Source organism: Accipiter gentilis, chromosome 2, assembly GCF_929443795.1.
Source record: "Accipiter gentilis chromosome 2, bAccGen1.1, whole genome shotgun sequence".
Taxonomy (NCBI): Eukaryota; Metazoa; Chordata; class Aves; order Accipitriformes; family Accipitridae; genus Astur; species Astur gentilis.
Genome location: NC_064881.1, coordinates 32,344,197 through 32,361,023, shown reverse-complemented (window position 1 = coordinate 32,361,023; position 16,827 = coordinate 32,344,197). Strand labels below are relative to the sequence as shown.

Sequence of the window (16,827 nt, the reverse complement as noted above, 5' to 3'; positions counted from 1 at the left end):
GGCTGTTAAAGCTACTAGAAAGTCAGGAAATGGACCAAAATCCCTAAAATAGGCACACCTGGGAGATTCTGGGTGGTCATAAGGTGAGTAGCAGAGATACCCAAAAGGGAGAGAGGAATGGTGAGAATGGTTTACAGTCACCAGTGTATTAAGTAGGGAGAGCTGCATACAACTGCAGTAAATCAGCAGTCGCAATAGAGCTTTTGGAAACTGTTCATTGGTCATTCCTGAATGTGGTTTTACAGCCTCTTTGTCTGTAGGGAATCAGGTGTAACTGTAAAATCCATGGTGGAGGCTTACGTTGAGATTGTATTCTCATCATCTAGTTCTATTGTTTGCAAAACTAATTAAATCCCATTTTCTATAGAATTACGTAGAGGAAAAGCTTATTCCTACTTGGAATTGGATGGTTAGTATCATGGACTCTACTGAAGCTCAGCTGCGTTATGGTTCTGCATTAGCATCTGCTGGTGATCCTGGGCATCCGAATCATCCTCTCCATGCTTCTCAGAACTCAGCCAGAAGGGAAAGGATGACAGCCCGTGAGGAAGCTAGCTTAAGAACACTTGAGGGAAGAAGGTATGAAAATAGTTTGATTACTGCATGTGATATGAATTACCAGTTTTATAGTCAAATCTCCTTGTTTGCTGACATTTTAGGAATCTTAATTTTGTAATGCAGCAGTGTAGTTACTGGTTTGATTTAAGTTGGCTTCCTGTGTTGTTGCTCCTATTTCGTTTATTCTGATGTACTAGATTCATCTCAAGTATCAGCTGTTTACAATGTACTGCACCTGAGCTGCTTATAGTAAAGCACAAAACTATGATTGTTACTCTTATTATCACACTGTTTTTGTGGGGCTTTTTTTGAATTTTTACATCTATATTTCAAATATAGACACTAATATGTAAAGGATGCATTCTACTGTGATACCTAATCTCTCTGTATTCAATGCTTTTCTTTCACTAGACGTGCTACTTTACTCAGTGCCCGTCAGGGAATGATGTCAGCCCGTGGTGATTTCCTGAACTACGCACTGTCTTTGATGCGTTCTCACAATGATGAGCACTCGGATGTTCTTCCTGTTTTAGATGTCTGTTCACTAAAGCATGTAGCATACGTTTTTCAAGCCCTTATTTATTGGATTAAAGCAATGAATCAACAGACAACATTGGATACTCCTCAGCTGGAACGGAAAAGGTATTGAGGCTGACTCATAGAAACAAAAACTTTTGCAGAAATGGTGTATGCCCTTTTGTTTCAGTCATTGGTGTTGTTACTCAGCAACTCATACAAATATATACATATATCTATGTATCTCTGTGTGTGTAGTAACATGCATGTTATAAAAAATACATATAATGGTGTATAATGTACGTATGCTTGATAAGCCTTTTGCAGTATTCTGTTCAAATCTTTTTATGCTGATTGCTGTAAAAGGTTTTCTTGCCACTGATACTTGAGTTTGATTTTTTAACTTCATGGCAGTGCCTCTAAAAGATGTACTCTGGACTATTTCTCAGCTGAAAAATGCAATCTGCTCCTCACATTTTACATGATAACAACTTATTTAGAATTCTGTCAAACATGTTAATAATGACATGGGAGAAAATGTCAGTCTGGTATGATGGGCTTAGTAGTTCTGTTTTCCATTTGGTTGTGGATATTTGAGACTTACCTGATGATTTAAAGCACAGTAGAGAACTTAATAGCTGAAAATGTCCTTAAGTTGAAAATCCCTGCTACTTCAGCTACAGCATTTTACAAGGTGCATTTATTACTTTTTAAAATGTTGTAAGACTTTTTTTTTAGAAATGTTCTTTGATGTGAAATGGCAATTAATGATCATAGAAATGTCCACGTGTTGGTAGTCTACACCATCTGTTCCCATTTCTTACTAAGTTTTGAGGTAATGTACCGAAACAGTCTTAGTCAACAGTTAAATAAATGCAAATCATTGCCCCTTCCTGCCTCTAATTTTCAATATTGCAGGTTGAACTGAACTTTTCCTTTTCTCTATGAATTTAGTAACTGTAAAATACAAGGTATCAATATTACAGATATATGTTGGGACTGCTGCTTTAGTTCCAGTGTTATGTTCAATATATCTTGGTAATGTAAGACTTGTTAGGACCTCAGAATGTGTACCAGAGGATGTTGTTGTCAACAGTAGTTTCCTCACAAGTAGGGATAATTTAATACCGTAACTGATTGAAGTTTTGTGCTGGCTAACTTGAATAGTTAGAGCTGTGCCTTTAAGCCTTTTCCATACAATAACATACATCTGGAATCTGCTTTGTCCCCCAAAATTCACATATTGAAATTTGTCAAATAACTGGTCATCAAAGAATTGCAAAATTCCCATGAAATGCTTATAAGCTATGAAGGCCTTTTCAATTAAAGGTGAGTGGTTCAAATTCAGTCAGTTGCTTCTGTTAGATGACATTTTGGTAGCCTGTATGAAATGGAATTTTATCAATCTTCATCTAGTTTCAGAACATATTTCACAATGCATAAACTGCCAGAAATGACTAATCAGAGTTCTTGATCCTTTTTATAATTCAGTGAAATCCATTCCTTTAATATGCAGCTTGCAGACTTATCTTCAGAAACGTGATCATTGACATTATAGGACTAAGCATATTCTACACCAGTAATTATTATAATAGTATTCACTTATGTATTACTTCCACTAATGCAGGGTTCCTAGTTTGTTTTTTTTATATTGACAAAGTCTTTAAAAACAAGCATACCCGTCACTGTCTGAAGCTGTAACTTTTCAGATCAAACTTGGTAGGTGGCCGAATGGCTATAAGGGTAACTGTGCGAGTAATGTAGTGAGTGAATATGTAATTTGTACTTTGATTTTAGAGTGAGTTTGTTCTTGATATGTATAGCTCTTAAGTACATTTACTTGTTACACTCTTACTTTAATTGATTGCTACAGATGTAAATGTTTTGCCTAATTGTTTCTTCAAGAGGATTGACTTCTTTCCTTTTTCTTTTCTCTTTTCTTTTAAGAACTCGGGAACTTTTGGAACTTGGTCTTGACAACGAAGATTCAGAACATGAAAATGATGATGACACCAATCAAAGTTAGTATACAGAAACACTTCTACAGTATGCCAAAATGTGACACTTTCTTAGTGTTTTTTCCCCTTTAGCTAGCTGAGGCTGAATAAATTTTATTACTTGTGTATGTTAGATTAAAGTTGGCTTTTAGTAATATTTTCTTACCGTTGTTACTTTACCAAATTTCTTCTGCCAATGCCTGTTCTCATTTCGAGGCCCTCTTTTTGTCTCCTTTCTCACTAAACTGCAGAATTTGTGCCTTTAATTATCATTCTACACAATTAAAGAATTTAAAATTTGAATCAGAGTTAAACTGATTTTTTTTTTAATCTGATGAAACTGCTGCTGAAAATGGTAGAAGGTATACTCTATACTAAGTACATATAGTGTAGGAGTACATGTTCAGTAAAGTTTGTTACAGTAAAAAGAATAAAAGTGATGGCTAAGCAACTTAATAAAAATATGGGATTTGTGGAAGCATCCTGTAGAAGTATTAAATTTGCAGAGATGCTTCTCCAGTCAGATAGCTAAGAGGGAAGTGTATTAATTTTTGGTATTTTAAAGCCTTTGCTTTTGTAACTGTGAAAATTGAATTGAAATCTTCTCTGATATTTAGGTGCTACACTCAACGACAAAGATGATGACTCCCTCCCAGCAGAGACTGGCCAAAACCATCCATTTTTCAGACGATCAGACTCTATGACATTCCTCGGCTGCATTCCACCCAATCCTTTTGAGGTTCCTCTGGCAGAGGCCATCCCGCTGGCAGACCAGCCCCATCTATTACAGGTGACATCAGAGATGGTGTTCTGGAAGAAAACTGCAGTTTGCTTTTTCATTTCTAACTGAAGTATATTATTTACCCAGAATGCTTTTGTTAATTTTCAGCCAAATGCTCGCAAGGAAGATCTGTTTGGCCGACCAAGTCAGGGTCTGTATTCATCTTCTGCCAACAGCGGGAAATGCTTAATGGAAGTTACAGTGGATAGAAACTGCCTTGAGGTATATTTAAAGGTTTTATTATTTTAAACAATAGGGTAATTTAAGCGAAGTACCTTCATTCCTTAAAAAGACACTTTAATGTTTTCAGAGAGAATTTTATGTTGCTTTCAGAATGATAACTTAAAGGCCCAGTAAGTGTGAAAACTTGGACTTTTTATGAAAAGTATGCTTAATTTTTTTTTAAAATGCAGGATCTTTTATGATTACTGATTTATAGCAGATTTCAGGCAATAGTTTTAAAGGCTGCAGTACAATCCCGAGTTAATTTTGAAATGCCAAGTATATAATTAGTTGCGATAAGAAGAACTAAATCTCCCTATAGCCCAGTAGATTTGACTTGCCTGCAGACTGAGCATTAAGTGGCAAGCGTATGAAATGCAAACATAAAGTGGGAAAATGTCTTTTTGTATTTGTCAAAATGATTGAGGTTATTGTGTTTTAACAGGTGAATTACAGTGAATGCTTTTGTGTGGTTTAAAAATTACATACATATATATACATATATCTTCTGAAAAAGCCTTCTAGACTGCTTTGAAAGCGCAATTAAATTTTACTTCTTGTTTAGGTTCTTCCAACTAAAATGTCCTATGCAGCCAACTTAAAAAATGTTATGAGCATGCAAAATCGGCAAAAGAAGGAAGGGGAGGAACAAAACGTGCCTACAGAAGAATCTGAGAGTTCAAAGCCAGGACCTTCAGCTCATGATCTTGCAGCACAACTGAAAAGCAGCTTGTTGGCAGAGATAGGATTGACAGAAAGTGAAGGGCCACCTCTCACATCTTTCAGGTAGTTTGAGTTAAAAATTACTCTGTGAAATATTACTGAACTGGTAAAAGGGTATTTGGGACTCTGAAAAGTCTTTTTAAACTAAAATGGGTAGCTTGCTTTAGTTTGTAGTTTGTGTTTGGTAGCTTTTAAAATGAACAGTTGAACAGTCTCCAAAGAGGTCTGTGCAAACTGTAGTGAAAGTCCTTTACTACCTGAATTCCTGCTACAGACCTACTATGGTGTCCTGGGTAGCTAAGTTTAAAAATTGGAATCGACAGCTTGCCATCTGTGTCTGGTGATACTGACCATGCTTTCTTTATGCAGTTAGGGATTGATCTGCCCTCACTTGGAATTATAGATTTTTTAAATTTTTTAAATTTAAGGTCTTGATTGAAGGGAGACCAATAACAGTGAATTCCATGTAGCAGTGAAGTTGCATGCTTTAAGAGTAATTTCTCTTTGGAAGCAAGACTTGCGTTTCAGCTGAAACCAAGCAGCTTCATGTGCTTTTGTCCACAAACTTACTGTACTGTGTTGTTGTTTATCAGTAATAAAGAACTTCGTTGATGACAGAGGGTAAGAAAAAGCAGAAGTACACAAAACATGTTTGAAATTTAACTCGATTTTGCTTGTCTGTCACTTTTTCTCTCCTCCTGTTAGGCCACAGTGTAGCTTCATGGGCATGGTTATATCTCATGACATGTTGCTGGGACGTTGGCGCCTTTCTTTAGAGTTGTTTGGTAGAGTATTCATGGAAGACGTTGGAGCAGAGCCTGGATCGGTATGTATTTCCCAGTGTAAGGAAAATTCCTCTTACAACTAAATTGTGACCCTCCCTCATTCTGATTTTGTTTTTTTGGTTTTGTTTTTTATTTTAAGATTTTGACTGAATTAGGTGGCTTTGAAGTAAAGGAATCAAAATTCCGCAGGGAGATGGAAAAACTCAGAAACCAGCAATCCAGGGATTTAACATTGGAGGTAAAAAATGTTATTTTATATTCTGAATTTGTTTTCATTAAAAGTTGAATTATCGCACATTGCAGTAACTTGATAGGAGAAGTTGTATTTCATAATCCGCCAGCAGGTGTCTTAAACCTTACTTTGTGAGCTGTGTTGCAATTACTCTGTAGTTTTTTACTGTCTAACTGCTATTTTCTGAGTCTATGCAGAAGTGTCCAGAAAATTCTTGTGAAGCTGAAATTCTCTCAGTGTGATGATTAGTAAAGAAAAAACTTTTTTGTGTTTTTACTAGGTTGATCGAGACAGAGATCTTCTAATTCAGCAGACCATGAGGCAGCTCAACAACCATTTTGGTCGCAGATGTGCTACCACTCCGATGGCTGTGCACAGAGTAAAAGTTACTTTTAAGGATGAACCAGGAGAAGGGAGTGGTGTAGCACGAAGCTTTTATACTGCTATTGCACAGGCCTTTCTGTCAAATGAGAAACTGCCAAATCTAGATTGTATTCAGAATGCCAACAAAGGTACCCATACAAGTAAGTTATGCACAGCAGTTAATCTACAGATAACGTTCATAAAAGCCTTGGATGCTTTTTTATGTTGAAATACTTGGCATTGTCTCAGAGATTTCTCTTGTTAGCTCAGCACGGGAGCTGTGAAAATTGTGCATGTTACTTCTCTGAGGCAAGGAAATGGCTTTTTTTCTGCTTTCAGAAACAGGAAGCTCTTGTTTTTCTCAAAACAAGAGTCTGCTTTAGATGCTCTTAGCTTTTTTGAGCATCTTTCCAGTAGGTAATAATTGTCAAGATTTTAGCTAGTAGGAGCTTATACATTTTAATATGACTACTCCATCTGGCTTGTCACAAATATATTTTAATGTTTTTGAAAGTATATATAAACTCTTGAATTATTTTGGCATTTTTAAGTTGGTACAAACACTTCAGGTTCCTTTCTTAAGTTTGGCTGAACCCCAATCACTACTTTAAGTGAAGTGGTTCTACCTCATTGATGTCTTTCAAGCTGTTTTCCAAAACTGTGCCCTCCTTACAATGAAACTTAGGTAGGAGAGAGAAATACAGATGTTTAAGCTTATGAGGATTTTTCCCCTTCAGGTCTGATGCAGAGATTGCGAAATAGGGGAGAGAGAGATCGGGAAAGGGAGCGAGAGAGAGAAATGCGGAGAAGTAGTGGCTTACGAGCTGGTTCTCGGAGAGATAGGGATAGGTAAGTGATATATTTTTAATTTGTTGGAGATACTTTGTCAAATAGAATAATTGCCTTGGTTATCTTCAGGAAAGATACTTTTACATCCTCAAATTTAAGGATTCTGTCTTCTTTGCTTTCAGGAGCAATATACAGGGAAATGTCTTGAAATTCAGCATATTCTTTAAAGAATAATTATGCTTACTCTAGCATTGATAGATTATGTCTGAACCATATGCCATCAATATCTCCTGCTAAAACAACAATGAAAACTTGTGTACTAGTAGGAAATTGTGAGGTGGTTTAGAAACAACATTGCCATTGGTGGAATGTCAACTGCTGTATCCAAAATACTAATAGTATTAAAATCTCTGGTTCATTTTGATTCTCTGTTTCTGAATCATTCTCTCCAAGAGCTATGAGCAACACTACTGTTCCAGCATAAAAGCTAATGCTATTTCGAATCTGTGTGCAAATGAGACTGTTCCAGAGGATTTGTGCATATTTCCTCTGAAATGAGTACAAACTGCTCTAATTTTCTTAAGGGACTTTAGAAGACAACTTTCCATTGACACACGGCCTTTTAGACCGGCATCAGAAGGAAATCCTAGCGATGACCCTGACCCACTTCCAGCACACAGGCAAGCCCTTGGAGAAAGGCTCTACCCTCGAGTGCAAGCAATGCAACCAGTAAGACTTAGCTATCTAATACACTTAATGATAAATTGTTCTTGTCATCTTTTAATTAAAAATTAATCTCCTTGTCCATTATAGTTTGACATAACTGAAAATATTTGAACATGTAGGCCTGATTTTATATTCTTTGGCATTTTCTTAAGATTTTGTTTCTGTAATTTGTCATTTAGCTTAGGAGGTATCTTGTAATGCATTCTATATTTACAATACTAAAACTTTTATAAAACCATATTTGAAAATGAGAGAACTGGAGGACAATAGTAAGATATATCATTCCTTATCCCCAGGCATTTGCAAGTAAAATCACAGGAATGTTGTTGGAATTGTCCCCTGCTCAGCTGCTTCTATTACTAGCTAGTGAAGATTCTCTTAGAGCAAGAGTTGACGAAGCAATGGAACTCATTATTGCACATGGCAGGTAAAGTATCAAGGAATTAGATAAGAAATGAAAATGATTTTGTGGCCAAAGCACTTCTACTGTGCTACATCTAACCCTGATGCATGCAGCTTATTCCTGGCTTTGTTCTAGGTGTGTCTCTTTGGCCAACTGACTTGTTGACTTCGGTTTAATCTAATCTGTCTTGTTTCAGAATATGACAGTTCCTTATTGTGAAATTAAATCTGCATATATTTTTTTCCCTTTGTCAAGGGAGAATGGTGCTGACAGTATATTGGATCTTGGATTGCTAGACTCTTCAGATAAAGTGCAGGTAACGGAACTGTTGCACGAATTAAAGTTACTTAAGATCCAGTTGTATCAATTAATTTTAAAAACTTAAGCAACTGGAGCCTTCCTTTATCATGCAAGACAAAGTTCTGTTTATTTTGTGGAGTTGCCTTTTTTTCATTTCTTTTTTTCTTTTGAAAAGATTAAGCAGTAATTACTCAAAAGCATAAAATGTTACGATCAGGAAATATAATGGAAATTCTTAATCAATGGAACTTGAATCTTTGGGTCCAGTAGCAAATAGCTTCTTGATGTGTGTCAGCAACTAGAAGTAAGTTGTTAATTGCTGTTCTGACTTTCAAAACAGGAAAACAGAAAGCGGCATGGTTCCAGCCGCAGTGTAGTAGATATGGAATTAGATGACACAGATGATGGGGATGATAATGCACCACTTTTCTACCAACCTGGAAAACGAGGTTTTTATACACCAAGACCTGGTAAAAACACGGAAGCAAGGCTGAATTGTTTCAGAAACATTGGCAGGTACGCTACTATTAACTTTCTGGTCTGAAAAAAATATAAAAGATGAATATATAAAATACCAGAGAGAGTACCAACCATCCAAGCTGCAAAAACTTTATTCATTTTACGCTCTGTATTTCTCACCTGGAGCTAAATAGTTGGGAATTTGCACACATCAACTTGAGGCTTCTTTTCCTGTTAGATTTTTGTTTTTATCTTTTTTTTTTACAATCTGGAAGTTTTCTACTGCAGGATTTTTATTTTTTTTTTTAAAATTATCTATGTCCATGATTTTCTTTTGGGGATTGATAGAGCTGGGAAGCTAGCTGCCGCTTGATTCATAGAATACTTTTAACTTCCTTAATGTGAGTTTGCTGAGAGATCTCCAATGTAATTTCTGTCTTACCAAAACAAAATCAAAACATATATTTTCAGAATCCTAGGATTGTGCTTGTTGCAGAATGAGCTATGTCCCATCACGTTAAATAGACACGTAATCAAAGTTCTTCTTGGCAGAAAGGTAAGTTGAACATAGATATCTGAATTTCCTTTAATTAAATAAAATCTCATTTTTAAAAAACAGCTTTTTTTTCTCTAATGTGCATGTATTGACTAGCAGAGGTGATATTGGAACTGTAAGGATGCCTTTAAACTGAATTTGAGGAGTATTATAATTTCCTGGATTTTGAACTGAGTAGATATACTAGAAGTCAGGTATTTGACTAAGATGGAATGATTTGTAATGGGTTAGCCTTTGGCTCTCTCCACAAACAGTTTACTGTCTCCCCTTTTTCTCTTCCTGAGACTGAAGACTTAGAGTGTTGGACAGTACTAGGCAACAGCATTTCAGCTTACGGAAAAGCATTTTCCTTGATATTTGAGAGAACTCATTGAATTGAATTGTAATTAAAATTTTGTCTTGGGTATAGTTATAATTTAATTCAGAGCAATAATTACCTAAATGTTTGGCAAAAAAATGCTTCCTGACCCCAATAAACACTAATTACATACTCCACATTTCATGCATTAGTCAATAGCATTGTAAGTTCTGACTGATGGAACAACCTTAAACCAAGGTTTATTACTGCTGGTCTTTACTTAAAAACAATGTTGATCACATAATCAGCTATCTAACATACATGTGATCTTTAATGAAAAAGGGCTAATGGCAGAAAGATATGCCTCCAAATATCCCCTGATATCTTGCAAGAGACATTCCCTTCTAAATCTGTTCTCCATGTTTTTCTTACTGAATATGTATTCCTTCAAGTTAAATATTGGATACATCAAAGAACATTTTAGTTAGTTTGAGTTTAGTTTGTAGATGACTTTTCTCTCCAGGCTGAGAACAAAGAAGCAAGGAACTATAGAAAACAGCAAGAAGTAGACATTGGTATTTGAATTGTTGGAAACTGGTATGAGGCTACTGGGCTGTCAGTCATTTAAGTGTGTGTATGTGTGTATATAGGTCTGTGTGTGGAGGGGAATTTTCAGCAGTTTGGAGCACTGACGCAAATTGATTCCAGCTTCAGTCAACCTCCATCAAATCTCTGTTGATCTAGGTGATATGTAGAAGAATTTGTTTATAAAAAACCCTATAAATTTTCTTTATAATCTCTGTGGTTTAACCCCAGCCAGCAACTAAGCACCACGCAGCCACTTACTCCCCCCCACTGCCACCAGTGGTTGGGGGAGAGAATCGAGGGGAAAAAACCCAACCAAACAAGTAAAACTCATGGCTTGAGATAAGAACAGTTTAATAGAACAGAAAAGAAGAAACTAATAATGATAATAATAAGAAAATAACAACAACAACAATAATAATAGGATTGGAATATACAACTGATGCATAATGCAATTGCTCACCACTCACTGACCAATGCCCAGCAATCCCCCCACCCCACTCCCCCCAGTTTGTATACTAGACATGACTGGTATGGAATACACCTTTGGCTGATTTGGGTCAGCTGCCCTGGCTGTGTCCCCTCCCAGCTTCTTGTGCCCCTCCAGCCTTCTTGCTGGCTGGACATGAGAAGCTGAAAAATCCTTGACTTTAAACTAAACATTACTTAGCAACAACTGAAAACATCAGTGTTACCAACATTCTTCTCATACCTAACTCAAAAACATAGCACTATACTAGCTACTAGAAAGAAAATTAACTCTATCCCAGCTGAAACCAGGACACCTCTATGCCTTTAATAGCAGGAAAGGCTTTACAGGTCTGGCTTTACGTTCTGCTGATGCACTTCAGTTGAGTATTCTAATGTACCTTCAAAAGCAGGCTGAAGGTAGGAGTTTGACTGTCTTTATTTCCAAGTGTTTGTATGCTTTGTTACATGGGTTATGCACTGCTGTATGCTAGTGCATAGATTAGGCACAGATCACATAATTCTGAATATATTCTTAAACAACTGGTGTGTTTCAAACACCTAGTTTCAAATGTCTGTCTTTTTTTTTTTTTTTTTTTTAGGTGAACTGGCATGACTTTGCTTTTTTCGATCCGGTTATGTATGAAAGCCTTCGGCAACTTATTCTTGCTTCCCAGAGTACAGATGCTGATGCAGTATTTGCAGCTATGGACTTAGCCTTTGCAATAGACCTGTGTAAGGAGGAGGGTGGAGGGCAGGTAAGCACAGCTAAACCTGTGTCTCTAGTTTCAGAATTCAACAGCTTATGCATGTTGTAGCGTATACATAATCCATGCTCTTCTGAGGTGGCAGAGATAATGTTTTACCCTTCCTAGATTCAAACACAGTGTTCTCCTTAGACAATGAAGTGTGGGTTTTTTTCCTTGAAGGTGATGTAGGGTGTACCAGAAAGTCTGGATAACATAGTCAATCCTAGGGAATCTTTACAGCTAACCTGTAGTAGTAAATTGCTTGTTTTTAGAGGGATATTAAGCAGTAAATCACTGTGCAGCAAACTGTGGCTGTTACAATAATCTCATTTCCTTTTTTCCTTTTTTTTTCCTTTTCTTTTTTTTTTTTTTTTTCTTTTTAAATGGTCCTTGTTACTTTGCCATAGGTTGAACTTATTTCCAATGGTGTAAATATACCAGTCACTCCTCAGAATGTATACGAGTATGTCCGGAAATACGCAGAACACCGAATGTTGGTAGTAGCAGAACAGCCTCTACATGTAAGTCTTTGGTGGAGTGTTTTAAGAAAACAAACAAACAAACAAACCAAAGCCAAACAAAAAAAAACCCTGTAAGATTTCAGTCAGTTAATTCTTTTCATTGTTATGGTATTGCTAATCAGGTTTCTTTTTGAAGTCTTGACAGCTTGATTAAAAATACTTAATTTTCTAATTTTTTTGTAATTGTATAGCTGTTCATGCAGTACTGTAAAGACCGAGTACCTTGAGCAATTTGTCTTTTTTTTATAGAATGAAAGAGAATTTCTTTTAAACTTGATCTCATTGGTTAAGCATATGTGTTCATTTCTTGAGCTCAAATGGCACGTAGCCTCTTGTAATTTTTGCTTTGTATTTAGCAGCTACTTTATTCTAATAATCTGTCACCTTTGGTTTGTTTAGCTTTTTAAACAAAGATTAAAATGAAATTTCAAAATATTTACATAAATCACCTTGAACTTCTGACTCGTGTCCTTGTTTTAAAAGAAAAAAATCAGTTATGAAACATACAACTTTGTTCTTATTTTACTAGCCTGGCAAGAAAGCTAAAAATTGACTATGAAACTATATTAAAAATAATTTGGTTTTTAAAGCCCTTTTAAATGGAATAATATATTTTTGTAAACAGTTAATGAAGGTCCAGTGCTTAGAATCGCTTACTCTGTCATATGATACTACATCTAAACTTGATCATTTCTGCTGACTGTGGTTTCCTGCTGCACTTCTGAGATAACGCTAGCAGACTGTTTTGTGCAGCTTAGGTCCAAAATCCTCACAGAAACATGTTCCTGGAATTAGGCTACTTGATCTCCATGTCTACATGTATTAATAGTTTGACTCTTGTTTATTTTAAGAGTTGAAAACCATAACATTTGTATTCATTTTGGAATTTACTAAAACAAATTTATTCATATTCTTCCATTTTGAAAATGGAATTCCCAATCTTTCCAGGATATTACTTATTTATATAAAATGTGTGTCTGTGTATCAATAACATTTTTAAAGCAGAGTTAGCGTGTGAGTTTCTGAGGAAGCAAAGTAACGTGCAAGATGTGGTTTTCGTACTTATCAGATTCAGCGTAGCTCAGCAAAATACCTGAATATTTTAGCATTAGAGAGTACATTTGCTTCTGCTCCTGGTGAAATATTAGTTCAAACTGTTACTGCTTTCTTTTGCAATAGTAGGTAGGGTTTAACAGATTGGTGCAGTTCTTTGTTTCGGAAAATTTGCATCTCAGATGGTAAAGCTTTGAAGGAAAAGAACAGCTAGGAGAATAATGAATTTTGAGTTAATAGGGGATTTCACATGGAACTTTTCAGTACTGCATTTAAAGTCAATCTGAAAGTGATATGGCTATAATGTGTGTCTTGTGGTTTTCACTTAAGGCAATGAGGAAGGGTCTCCTGGATGTACTTCCCAAGAATTCATTAGAAGATTTAACAGCAGAAGATTTCAGACTTTTGGTAAATGGCTGTGGTGAAGTAAATGTGCAAATGCTAATCAGCTTTACCTCTTTCAATGATGAGTCAGGTATGAAATAACGTTCTCATTCAGACACAGAGTTGTGTGGATAACTTAATGCTGTTTGTTTTGTGTGGAGTAAGAGTTACCAGCATTAAACTTACACCTCTTCAAATTTGACATCGGTTAATAAGTCACTGAAAGTCCTAATAAAATTATTACTGTGTTTTGTACATACCTTTGAAAATATTTACCTTCAATTGTGTGTGTGTGTGTGGTGGGGGGGAGCATGTTTTCCAACTCTCCTGTCACTTGATGTTAAATACAAGGATTGTATTATTGGTAGCATATCTTTCCTTCTGAAAGTTCTGGCCTAACTTCAGAACTATAAATGTGATCTATGCAGTCTAATATTTCTTACATAATTTTTAAACTATTTTTAGCTGTTAGGCTTTTTGGTAGGGAGGGGGTGGGAGTTGTACTGAGATATGTCAGAGTTAGCCTTTACATTCAGAAGTATGTGTATTGGTTTTGAGATTACTTGTGTCTCCAATATCAGGACTCTATGAATGAGAGTGTAGCTGAGATCCAGCTTGCAGTACATGTGAAACAGATCTCTTAATATTTTTGTCCAGTGTACCAGCTGAATTATATATATTTTTTTATTTCACACAGGAGAAAATGCTGAGAAGCTTTTGCAATTCAAGCGTTGGTTTTGGTCCATAGTTGAGAAGATGAGTATGACAGAAAGACAAGATCTAGTAAGTTGTCCATTCCCAGGGAAAATGTGCAGAAGAACTGGAATGACTTTGGCATCATTACTGTTTTTAACTGTGTCTGCCTGCAGAGACTTTGTATGTGAAGAGTTAAGGTAGCAGAGCAGGGTAGTAGGGTTTGATTAAACTTACAGTTCTGTAAACATCAGGTGTGAATCCTAGACCTTCTTGCAACTGAAAGTAAGCGTGGTGTGTCCTTATCCATATTCACAGGTCTCTTACGGAAACACAGTTACAGTCTCTGCACAGTCGTTCTTAAGCTGAGTAACTGTGGTTAGTCAACTGTGTTGTGGGCTACTCGGGTTTTGAGGCTGAGTTCTTTTCTCTTCCTGGATCATCTACTCTCCTGACTTCTGTGTATCCCGAGGACAACACCTGTGTCCTCTCTGTAAGATGTCAGTAATTATACTATCTCCTTCTCAAAGCCCTTTAGGAATAGCTGGTGAGAAGCTTGAAAGAACAAGATACTGTTCAGGGGGGGTAATTTTGGAAAACTTGCCTGTAAATTGTATTCATTGTACGCTTCTTAAAACTATCTGCTTTTAACTTCCTACTACTTAAGGTACTATCTTTCCTTTAGAGTTTGCTAAAAGGAAGCAAGGACTAATCTGAAAAGCAGAAAATCTAGAGCACATTTGTTAAGGAATATCTATGGTTACACTTGGGTAGTGACTCTGCTCTGCAAGTCAGTATTTCACACTTGAGACAGTAAACCAAATATTCTCTGTTGCTGCCTTTTGTCTGTACGAATACTATACTCTGTAGTCACTAACTGGTTTGTGAGGGATTTCTGATGCATTTCGTATTGATGGCAGTCACTGTCTTCCCAGATGGATTTGGGGACATTTTATTTACTGAGGATTTGCTGATAGAGGAAAATTTTGAGTGCTGCTTTTATCAGTTTTAACAGAAGTATATAATGAGCAGTTGAGGAAAGGAAGTGAAGGAAACTACTATGAAAGCATGTAGCATGACCACTGAGGTTTAGCTGGCATATTGAGCAGAACATAGTATGATTGAACTTGCTGTGACTGTGCAGTTATTCTTTAAATTTTCCCTACACAACATGTAGGCAATGTGAATTTGAGACTTGTACAGCAAAATTTTAAATGCTGTCGTCTTTTTTCAGGTTTACTTTTGGACCTCAAGTCCATCATTGCCTGCCAGCGAGGAGGGATTCCAGCCTATGCCATCAATCACAATAAGACCACCAGATGACCAACATCTTCCTACAGCAAACACTTGCATTTCTCGCCTTTATGTCCCACTCTATTCCTCTAAGCAAATTTTGAAACAGAAATTGTTACTCGCCATTAAGACCAAGAATTTTGGTTTTGTGTAGAGTATAAAAAGTGTGTATTGCTGTGTAATATTAACTAGCTAAGTTTTGTAGATTTTTCCATTTGTCTATAAAAGTTTATGAAAGTTAATGCTGTCATACCCCTGGTGGTACTTTAAAGATTTAAATGCAAACATTCCTGTACTAAATTTGTAACGTAAAGGCCTAAGGAGCACTGGCAATATCTGATTGCAACAGTTTGCTAGTCAATAACTCCTTTGCCTAACCCCAGCCAAAGATGACAGCAGAACAATATAATTTACACTGTGATTTATCTTTTTGCTGAGGGAAAATATGTAAAATGTTCTGAAAATTCACTGCTGCCTTTGTGGAAAGTGTTTCAGCAAAGGTTCTTGTATAGAGGGAGTAGGGAATTTCGAAATAAAAAACTAAGTATGTTCTGTGGTTTATTTTAACTTTTTTTATGGTGTTTAATTTGTGGTTGGCTGCAGTTGTGTATCATGTATATTGAACTTGTAAAAAGTTCCTGACAGCTCAGATCCCGAAGTTGGGATTGTTCACTTATGAAACCACTTTCATTGCAATTTTTGTTCTGATTACATTGAACTCTGGTGCATCAGATACCGTCACTAATATTTTGCATGTAATCTGTACCTTTAGTGGTTTTGGTTTTTTGGGGTTTTTTTGTACATATGATGAGGCCAATGCACAGTATTTCATAGTTCACAATCAACATTTTTGTATCCCTTTTTCAGTGAACAGACAGTCAGGGGATTGTTCCACTACCAGTTCTAACCTGACACTTGTACTACGTTATCTAACTATGTAAACTCAGCCTGGGCACTTTCTGGTAACTGTAAAATGTTTATAAGATCATGATTATTGAAGATACATTTTGGAAAACTTTAATGTTCGTGAGCAGCTTAACTTCTTTTGTATCTAGCCTTTTTTTAAGTATCTTGTTACAGTTTTTTAATAAAGAAATTACAGACAAAATACCAAGTCATACTTGAAGAAACAATAGTTTTTATTTATTTAGCCATTTATACATCAGCTAACAGCATACATTAAACATAGTTGTTCATTCAAAATCTGAATTTTGTAACTGAAAAATTGACGTGCAGAAGACATTCAGCCCACATTTTACAGTTAGCAGAGAATCCTGAATGAAACAGGCCAGGCAACCCCTTCTTTTCACAGAATTTGTTTGAAGGGAAAGTGGCTTGTTCTGAAAAAAATCAAGGTTATTAGGTTAGAATAA

General features: G+C 36.2%; 1 protein-coding gene across 11 annotated transcripts in view; it reads left to right on the top strand.

Annotated features, from left to right (window-relative positions):
• Positions 1–16,003, top strand: part of UBR5 (ubiquitin protein ligase E3 component n-recognin 5) — a 94,622-nt gene extending 78,619 nt beyond the window's left edge. For 7 of the 11 annotated variants that reach the window (XM_049817508.1, XM_049817423.1, XM_049817453.1 and 4 more), the window contains 20 exons: positions 368–579; positions 970–1,200; positions 3,022–3,095; positions 3,689–3,861; positions 3,940–4,074; positions 4,640–4,860; positions 5,503–5,623; positions 5,722–5,820; positions 6,095–6,338; positions 6,915–7,026; positions 7,551–7,695; positions 7,989–8,119; positions 8,351–8,411; positions 8,736–8,911; positions 9,326–9,410; positions 11,364–11,519; positions 11,918–12,031; positions 13,415–13,559; positions 14,166–14,251; positions 15,396–16,003. In XM_049817508.1, coding sequence (XP_049673465.1) covers positions 368–579; positions 970–1,200; positions 3,022–3,095; positions 3,689–3,861; positions 3,940–4,074; positions 4,640–4,860; positions 5,503–5,623; positions 5,722–5,820; positions 6,095–6,338; positions 6,915–7,026; positions 7,551–7,695; positions 7,989–8,119; positions 8,351–8,411; positions 8,736–8,911; positions 9,326–9,410; positions 11,364–11,519; positions 11,918–12,031; positions 13,415–13,559; positions 14,166–14,251; positions 15,396–15,608 — 2,934 coding nt within the window. In that variant the 3' untranslated portion in view covers positions 15,609–16,003. The remainder of the gene's footprint in view (positions 1–367; positions 580–969; positions 1,201–3,021; positions 3,096–3,688; positions 3,862–3,939; positions 4,075–4,639; positions 4,861–5,502; positions 5,624–5,721; positions 5,821–6,094; positions 6,339–6,914; positions 7,027–7,550; positions 7,696–7,988; positions 8,120–8,350; positions 8,412–8,735; positions 8,912–9,325; positions 9,411–11,363; positions 11,520–11,917; positions 12,032–13,414; positions 13,560–14,165; positions 14,252–15,395) is intronic. The other 4 variants (XM_049817499.1, XM_049817490.1, XM_049817463.1 and 1 more) reach the window with 2 other exon arrangements.
• The last annotated feature ends 824 nt before the right edge of the window (positions 16,004–16,827 follow it).